Source organism: Cupressus sempervirens, chromosome 5 (assembly GCF_028749045.1).
Source record: "Cupressus sempervirens isolate cs-2001-9-10 chromosome 5, ASM2874904v1, whole genome shotgun sequence".
Classification (NCBI taxonomy): domain Eukaryota; kingdom Viridiplantae; phylum Streptophyta; class Pinopsida; order Cupressales; family Cupressaceae; genus Cupressus; species Cupressus sempervirens.
In genome coordinates, this window is record NC_143122.1 from 232,902,772 (window position 1) to 232,912,667 (window position 9,896).

Sequence of the window (9,896 nt, forward strand, 5' to 3'; positions counted from 1 at the left end):
CTCTCTCGCACTTCTGTATGCTATTGGCGTAGCCAATGAATTTGGACCCATGAGCCAAAAAGGCGCAAGCTATATCCTGGGCCTTCCCTTTCATCCCAACAAGTGGAGAGTTTGTTTGGAGATGGTTTTATACGGCTGTGTGGGCGCCGCCATGGCTATCATCTTGCTCTACGCCGTAGGAATCAGTTACTGGTGGTGGGTCAGCGCAAAAATTAGGCATTTTCTGAGAATTCATAGAAGTCTTCTGAGGATCCACATCGGCCTATTGCGGTTGGATATATTGCCAATCAAGGACGCAACCAAGAGTTTTGGAATGGTTTGTAAGGGAAGACTTGCTGAAGATCATGAGATGGTTGCTGTGAAGAAAATGAAGTGCTCTTTGCATGAAAACCCGCACCCGGTGCGGTTAATCAACGCGCGGCGAATGGAGGAGGCAACGAACAATTTTAGTAGCACCGATTTAATCGGGCAGGGGAGTAGATGATTGCTGTGAAGAGACTGAAAAAGTGCTCTGTCAATGATTTCTGGAATGAGGTGGAGACGATGAGCAGCTTTTGCCACCGGAATTTGTTGGCTCTCCGTGGTTTCGACGTTGTCGGTGATGACAAACAGGGCTGCCATGAGCAATTTCTCATTTACGACTACCTCGCTAATGGCAGCCTTGATCAACACATCTTTGCAGGGAAAATTAGAAATGGGAGAGGACTGATGTGGGATTAGAGGAAAAAGATAATAATCGGCATCGCAAAGGGGTTATGTTACCTGCATTCTGGCATTCGACCACCGATATATCATAGAGACATCAAGGCCGACAATATTCTGCTGGATGATGACATGAATCCCTGCATTGCCAATTTTGGGCTGGCCATAAGGGAAGGGTAGTCTCTGATTGGGTCAAAAGTAGCAGGCACGCATGGGTATTTGGCACTGGAGTATTGCTTGACTGGACTGCTCACAGATCGCTGTGATGTCTACAGCTTTGGAGTTCTACTGTTGGAAATCATGAGTGGCAAAAAGGCTATGGATATAACTTGCTACTGCCATATTACCGACTGGGTATGGAAGCTTTTCAGAGCGAATAAAGTGGATCTAGTGATAGACTGGAGAATGCGAGAGAGGAAAGAGGTGAAGACAATGGAGAGATTTGTGAAGCTGGGCATTTTGTGTGCTCATGTGAATGTGGCATTGAGGCCGAGCATGGCAGAAGCATTGAGGATGTTGGAGGGAGAGGCTACCATTCCCGCAATTCAAGAAAAACCTTTGTCTATAGTAAATCACAAAGCAGAGGCCGACGACACAGATTTTCTCAAATTTTTAAATCCTTCCTTCAAATCATCCGTCAGAGCTAAATAGGAGGCCGTGTATGCATTCTATCCGCATGTGATGCATTCTCCTATAGCTACTGTTCTGTGGCGGCGTGGCCTGAACTTGGAAAATATTTTATACTACCTTCGAAAAAAAGTGTGTAGAAAAATGATTCTCTGATGTTAGTATTTCTTCTCTGCGTTTACAATTGCAATGAGACACATATATGATGGCACATGTATTCATTGGACTTGATTTCGGATCATGGCATAACAAAACATGCTTAATGTAAAAAGCATAACGAAACTGGTTTTATTTTTACCTTGTCTGCAAATGTTTGATTTCTTCTGATTGTATTTTTAATCTTTCCATATACTAGTGTAAAATATAAAACATGTCATTTCGACTAGTAACAACCTTTCGAAACTTCTGACCTTTGTATGTGAAGCTAGAACTACTAAAATGATAAAGAAATTCCATAGCAGGTAACCTACCATTAATATCATTCTAGAAATGAACATGTATGCTAAAATATACATATACGCCAACCTTGCATGGAAATTAATATATTTCAATGCATACTTAGTATATAAAACTCAAACGGTCCAATACAACCCTGCGTGTTCCCTACATCTTTTCTAGTCTTGTCTATTTATCTATTATTTTATATAAAAATTTTCTTCTTATTTCTTACTATTTTGGGAAACAACCTTTAAGATAACAAATCATTTTTTTGAATTATTATAAGGTATTTAATTTTTGGTGTCCCATTATGTCAAATTTATTGATTAGAATTTTAGTTTTAAGTAGTTGGAAAGGATCAATAATGTCATATGTCAACATATTTTTCGATATAATGATGCAGAGCGGGAGGCCAATGCAATTTTTAAGAAAGATATTTTGAATTAGATTTTTAACATTTTAGTATGTTTTTATAGATGACAACTTTCATGCTTTTTGACATTCTTAGTTTATTTGTAAACTAATTATGTTTTTTTTTTTATAGATAGGAGTTTCTATATTTTTAAAACTTTTATTTTCTTTCAAATTTATTTTTCATGTTTCTAAAGGTTATAAAAAAAGAGAAATGCAACTGAAAGTGTTGTAATTTATTTTGAATAATAAAAAAGTTCAAGTTTCATGAAAAGTATTGTATATTTTTTCTATATTTCTTAGGTTTATAATGCTATGTTGTGGATAGAGATAATTCTTTGTATGTCTTTCAAATTATTTTGTTCAAAGGCATTCATGGCCATCTAAATTTTGAAAATATATTTTTAATTTTTAAAAACTGATTGATAGTCAATTGTTGTTTTTATTAGTATCTTTTTAGATTGTAGAATGTCTCTTCCAATAATTAGATATTTATTGATTTAACTAGCACATGCATCTATAAGAAACCCAATGAATACATGGATAATAAATCAAAAGTAAAATTTAAATAAATTTTACTAATATACTAAATTATATAATAATTAAAATTTTATATACATTTTAAATTTTTTTTTTATAATTCCAGTTTTGCTTTACACACTCTCTAGGTTATAAAGTTTGTACAATGAGCAGTTTGGACTCATGATAGATCGAGTAAGATGATATTACTGAGTTTTAGCTTTGCCAAGTTTCTTAGAGTAGGCATATGCTGTATCGACCTTCCATTCAATATGTTTTCTTGCTTCCTATACATAGGGAAAGGTTGTTGGATAGTGATTTCTTGTTGCATCATTTGAGAAGAGTTCATCTCCCCTATGGAATGATACATTGATAGATGATTTTTAACTTCCACGAGGCTAAGACTAGCCTATAGGACAATCTTCCAAGTAAACCATAAATCATATTTTATCATCAACTTGTTTCAAATTTCATATCAAACTCACTTGATTTAATTCAATCTTAGCTCGATGTAAGAATTTGGTTCCTATATGTGTTTGTCACTGGGTAATTAGTAAAGATTTATTGTTAACTTCAACCCAAAAATTTAATTTCTAGAATGGGGATGAATATATTATCAAAATAAATAATTACTACAACCAATTGGTTGACACAAACCAAGAAGAAGATATTAGAAACTTATGGAATACATGTGTGGTTTTTCCCATCTGTCCACAACGAACAACTATCGTCTACATCTAATTGCATTTAATAAATGTTGTTGATTAAGAATTAAAATAGGTTTTTTTATAAGGGACTTGAAACCCCAAGAGTTAAAACCTTAGATCCAACAATTCAATCCAAAAATAAAATAGTACCTAAAAGAACTAGTACACCCAATACAAAACCAACAAGAAAAAGTCTACATCCAGGCAACCGAAACAAGTTAATAAAATTAAAAAAAACACAAGAAACCAAAAGATAAGAACTACTAGTGTGCCTGAAGGCATGACAATTCCTTGAATAGCTCCTCCTTGAGCTCTTTAGTTCTGTGGATGGCTTCTTTAATGTAGATTCTTGATTAGGAATAGGGCTAGCCGACCAACTTCTTCTTTCTCGTACTCATTCTGATACATGTCCCTAGACCTGTTGTATCCCCATTTGCTTTAGTTGCCTCTAGATCATGAACCAATAACTTTCTAGAATTTTGATCCACCTTCCCCACCAGCTTACTTAGGCAATCCATAGTCACCTCCATTACCCCTTGACTACTATTGGTAACATAATTAACCAAATTCTCCATTTTGTTAATTCTTTCCTTTAGGTCCTCAAATCCTTTATCTTTATTACCCTTATCCCCAGCCTTAACCTTCTCACTCCCATCCACCACTATACTTTGGATCTCTTCCATTTTAGCTTGAATAACTCTATACTTAAGGTTTAGTGTCTTAAAGGAGTTCAAAGTCTATTTCTCCAACCAAAAAGTACAAAGAGAAATATATTTCAGTGTTTGTAAAACCCCAAAGGGATTGTTGACTTTAACATCCCTCAAATTATCCTCCAACAATTTAATGTTAACCTCATCTTGGTCCACTATTTTGAGCATGAAATAGTTTCTCTCATTGTTGTCCTATTTCTTACCTCCATCACCCTCCTCACCTTCAATCTATTCTATTCTTTTATTTAATTTCTCTGCAAAGGCTTGAGGTTAAATCTAGACACATGCTCAATAGATTCCCCATAATCCACTATGTGGAGGGCCTCTTTTTCAATATGCTCTTCATTCTCATCAACAAATTTGTCTTTCTTCCTATCATTCTTCTTAGTAGGAGGGATATTCCTTCTATAGAAACCAAGAAGACATAGGGTGACTGAGTAGTACTAGAGGGCTTGTAAAGCCTTTCAATGGACCCATAAAAATCCTCGCTCTTCCTTTCCTCAAGGGGAATACACCAAGATGGTGTACAAAAAGGGGGGAATCAGTGAACACCTTTTTTTTTTTTTTTTTTTGAAATCAAGTAAACTTGAACTTGGATGTGACGTTTGAGAGTTATCCACTCAAAATGACAAGACGTGTAAAACATATAAATTGTAGTATTTTGAATCTACTTTTTAAAATACTAGAGTTTTTAAAAAATGGATAAGATTAGGTGGGTCAAAATCTATGCACATGAAAAATAGTTCCTATTTTCTTTTATAGAAAATATAACATAGCTATTTTCATGTGCATCAAAAAAGACATAGTTATATTCACTATTTGTAGATCTCTTTGGTAGGATGATAGTTAAGAGTCATATCTAGAAGTTGTATATTTTTTAATAATTTTTGGATGAGTAATTTTTTTTAATATTATGAGTTATTGAATTGACTAGATCCTAAAATTTTGGTACCTATTCATGTGCTGAGCATAACATACACCAAAATAATTGAAAAATAGAAACTTTTTTTTTTTTTGTAAATGTGTATAGAATCAAGTGTAGTCCAATAATATATAGTTTATTTTTAATATTTTAAAGTATATTAAAAGTTATTAAAAAAATGGTAGACATATGTCTATGAGGAATGTCAAGGAATTGGTAAAAAGTAATTAAAGTTTACCATGTTACTGTTGTCTATAAATAGAAAAATTTATATTGTTAGAAAGCTAAGAAGACGTGTAAGATTATGGTGGAAATTTTAGAGATACCCACTTCACCATTAGAAAATTTGATGAAGCCAAAGACAAGAATTCATTTTAGAAGATGAAAAATGTCTAAAGGAAAAAAATTGGAGGGAAAATAGTCTCCCAAGCCTTTGGGTCATTTCCCTATGCTATCACCAAGCCATAACCCAATCAAGTTTCTAGGATTCAGATAACTCGATTGGGTTATGAAACTGAAAAAGTGCATCCAAAACTGAATCGGGTTATTCAAAACCTGATCAAGTTATTGAAAACCCAATTGGGTTTTGAAGAACTAAATGTAGGCTTCACTCCAAAGGGAATAACTTTCACATACATAGTCTGATTGACTCCATTCAAAATGTATTGAAAAGCTATTGAAGAGATCTACAACATGGTGTAGATAAAAAAATCCTATATCATAAAATTTTTATTTACCATCAATTTTAATTAAGCATAATATAAAATAGGTGGTCAGTATTTTCCAAATGCATAATCAATAGGTAAACACAAATGATAACATATTTTTAATTCTCTCTCTCTCAAACACACATACACACACTCAATCACTAACTAAATAACTCCTAATATATTATCTCTCTTACTAACTCCTAACCTCTCACATTATTTACCTGACTCATAATCCCTCCCTCTCTCTAACTTGTTATCCTTAAGTGTTTTCTCTCTCTCTCTCTCTCTCTCTCTCTCTCTCTCTCTCTCTCTCTCTCTCTCTCTCTCTCTCTCTCTCTCTCTCTCTCTCTCTCTCTCTCTATGAGTAATCCCTAAGCCTCCGTCTCTCTCTCTCACACACAAACGCGCGTGCATGCACTCCCTCCCTCCCCCCCCTTCTCTCTCTCTCTCTCAAACACACACACACACACATCCAATTCTCTCCATATTTCTTACTCTCTTCATCCTATCCCCAAATTTGTCTCTCATATGTCCCTCTCTATCCATCACTTCATCTCTCTCTCACTCTCTCTTTTCATTTCCCCTCTCCCCCCCTCTCTCTAACCCATTACCCATCTCTCTATGACCTCTAATTCCTAACCACCCTCTCTCTCTCTCTCTACATGAAGTTCCCACTTCAAGGATTAGAGACCAGGGAGAGAGAGAGAGGGGGGTTAGGGATTAGGGGTTAGAAGGGGAGAGAGAGAGAGAGAGAGAGAGAGAGAGAGAGAGAGAGAGAGAGAGAGAGAGAGAGAGAGAGAGAGAGATCTTAGGGGTTATTTAGTTAGTGATGAGTGTGTATGTATTTTAAAGAGAGAGGGGGGGTTGAGGTTAGTTGGAGAGAGAGGTTTAAGAATTATGAGTTAGATAAAGGATAAGAGTTTGTAAGAGAGACAAATATTAGAAGTTAAAGAGTGAATAAAAGTGTGTGTGTGTGTGTGTGTGTGTGTGTGAGAGAGAGAGAGAGAGAGAGAGAGAGAGAGAGAGAGAGAGAGAGAGAGAGAGAGAGAATTATGAGTTATATAGAGAGAGGTTAGGATTTGGTGTGAGAATGAGAGAGGTTAAAAGATAGTAGGAAGGAGATTAGGAGTTAGTGAGTGAGTTTGTGTGTGAGAAAGAGATAGAGGGAGTGAGAGATGGAGAGAGGTGAGAGAAATATAAAAGCTATGATAATACTCTTACCTACCTATTCGCTCCATGTTTGGAAAATATTGACTACCTATTTTAGACTATTATTGACTCTAATGGATGACAAATAAAATCTTGATTTTCTGCTATTATTTTAGTTTCATCATGTTGTATGTCTCTTCAATACCTTTCCAATGTATTTTGAACGGAGTCAATCAAAGTTCGGATGTGAAAGTTATGGCTTCTAGAGTGAAGCCTATTTTTATTTCTTCAAAACCCGATCAAGTTTTGAAGAGCTTTTTCATCCTAGAAACCCAATCAGGAATTGTTTTTTATATATTTTTCCAAGTCTTGGTAATCAAGCCTAGAGGCATTTTGAAATTTTATATAACCCGATTAGGTTATTCATAACTTGATTGGGTTATTGACATTTTTGGTTTTTTTGTGGTGTCTACTAAATTGTACACTATCTTGGTGCACACACCCTCAATTGTCTCCATAATATTCAAACCCTGATCAACAAAAGTGTCCTTAAGCTCTTCTTCAAAAATTTCCCCCATCAATTCTATTTCCATCTCCTTATAGTTAAGCATTTTCTTCTTTCTTTTGGTCATCTCTAGAGAAACATCTTCTAGAGATCTGCCATTATCTATTCCCCCTTACCATTACTACTACCAAGGCTCAAAGGGTTTCCTTTAATTTCCATAATAGATGAAACTAAATATTGCTTGTTATTTTTTAACATATACTAAAAATTCAAATGCATAAGCCCTTTATACAAGTTAGGCTTGTTGGGCTTCTCCGTAAAAGCTTTGATACTCTGTGTTAATGAACAAAGCAAGTAAAAGTGAAAGTTGACCCTCATCTTATACCTAAATTGGTTTGAAATGATGATATGGTAGGTATGGGATCTATTATAGTGCTTGTCAAGCATTAAAGTGAAAGTTGACCCTCCTCTTGTACCTAAATTGATTTGGCATAATGAAATGGTAGGTATGGGATCTATCATAGTTCCTGTCAAGCATTATATACTCGACAATAACTTTTAACACCTTTTTCAATGCAAGTTTAATAAAAGAAACAACATAAACTTACCTTTATTCCTTTACTAGTTCTTGACATCCTCTTTTAGAAATATTCTAATAGAAACATCCAAAATTTCTTTGTTATGATAAAAATGCATACCTTTGGTATTCAATCCCCATAATGTTCAACATGACCTCAATGTTCAGCTATGATTTCCTTTCAACCATCATGATCATTCCAAAACCCCAACCATTGATGAATTGTTATGCTATCTTTGACTTGGAGTCTTTCATCCTATTCAAATATCAGACAATACTACCATTTTTTAGTTTCTAGTAGACCATTTTTTATTTTATCCATTTCTTATAATTCCATGACTCCCTTATTTTTAGTTTGCCTCCCATTATACTAGACTCAGAGACAGAACTCTTCAAACTCACTCTGAACGCAACATTCTCAGAAACAGAGGAAGAATGATAATACAAAAATGAAAACTAAGCACCCACAAAGTGAGGCAACTATACCTTTTCTTTGGCTTTTTACTTGCCAAAGTATCATCATCATTAAATTTAGTGTTCTATTACTTTCCCTTCGTTGTTAGAGAGATAATTTTAGGAGATTATTAATCTTACACCCCAAGATATTCATAATCTTCACTTGTATAGGGACCAAAGTATGGATAAATATCAAAGATTTTTTTCCCCAATTGATCAACTTATCAAAGGCCTCAGTATAGATCTAGAGGATATCTTTGAAAGCTTTAGATTCCTTGAGAGATGACTCACCCATCTTCAATGTATCATCATTTAAAAATTATTCATGAGAGCATACCATATTAGACAAAGATGGTTTGAGCTCCACTCTCTTCCTAGTTTCAACTCTAGTATTCATAAAATAACCAAGTGTCTCCTCCATAATAACCAAAAATAATGGTAGAAATTGGGTCTCCTTTCCTTATCCCTCTTGTAGGTTTGGAAAAATTAGAGGAAGATCCATTAATAATAACAAAAAAAGAAGAATTACTAATAAGCCAGTTAATTAATTGGATGAAGAGATTGCCAAAACTAAAACATCTCAAAAATTTAAATAGGAAATACATTTTATAAATGTTATATCTAACTATGGTTATATATTTATGATATAATTGCCTATAAATAGAATGGTTGGGCCAGCTGGCTCTTTAGTGCTCCAATTTGTAGTAATCTACTTGTTATGTGTTTGAAATATTTGTCATACTATCTGAGCCATGAGTAAGGAATGATGTGAGTTATATTTTTGTTTAAGATAGTATTTGGAGCTGAGGAAATCAAGGAGATTATTGCAAGGAAGTTATCTCAAGGATATTGTTGTTTAAAAATTTAATAAAGTCAATACCATTTGCATGCAACAAGAAAGATAAAGTGCTAAAGGAAGTTTGTGCATATTGTAGAAGTTGTTGAAACTATCCCTTAAAGAGCTTGTATAGATTTATTTTTGGGGTGACATTAATAATTTGATTTGAGTATAAGACTTAATTCCAAGGTTTCTTAGAAACCTATAGAATACCATGTAAGATCTTCACTAGGGACAAGGGTGTCACTAAGGTTCACCCACCCATATGGAGCTAATGGATCTGGTGATTTGATGCCAAGATCAATAGTTTCAAAGTTATGCTGTGGTGCACTTATGAACTAAGGCACATTGTGAGTTTTGGCATCGAGCAAGATCGCAGTGCTGAATCCAAACAGAATGTGATCTCTCAAAAATGAGATAGGTTGTTTAGGCCTTGACATCATTTTCCTATAGAATTTGACATTTCATCGATATCCCTCATGATCTCTGAGTTACGACCCTCAAAAGATTGACCTCAAAACACACTCAGAGCACCTTGTAGACTCATCGGTATAGGGTGGCTGCAGACGATGGATGGTCTCCGCGGTTGGAACAAGGGTATCACTAGGGTTAGTATTAAAAGTAA

General features: G+C 34.7%; 1 protein-coding gene across 1 annotated transcript; it reads left to right on the forward strand.

Moving 5' to 3' along the window:
• The first annotated feature begins 480 nt into the window (after positions 1-480).
• On the forward strand, positions 481-1,353 carry LOC149555303 (putative receptor-like protein kinase At1g11050). The gene is made up of 3 exons (XM_089829314.1): positions 481-710; positions 798-878; positions 978-1,353. Exons 1-3 carry the CDS (start codon positions 481-483, stop codon positions 1,351-1,353), a joined length of 687 nt encoding a protein of 228 aa, XP_089685440.1.
• The last annotated feature ends 8,543 nt before the right edge of the window (positions 1,354-9,896 follow it).

Coding starts and splice junctions, on each gene's coding strand:
- LOC149555303 (XM_089829314.1), top strand. CDS start 481: ATGATTGCTGTGAAGAGACTGAAAAAGTGCTCTGTCAATGATTTCTGG. Junction 711..797: donor AGAAATGGGAGAGGACTGAT/GTGGGATTAGAG, acceptor GATATATCATAG/AGACATCAAGGCCGACAATA. Junction 879..977: donor GGGCTGGCCATAAGGGAAGG/GTAGTCTCTGAT, acceptor TGATGTCTACAG/CTTTGGAGTTCTACTGTTGG.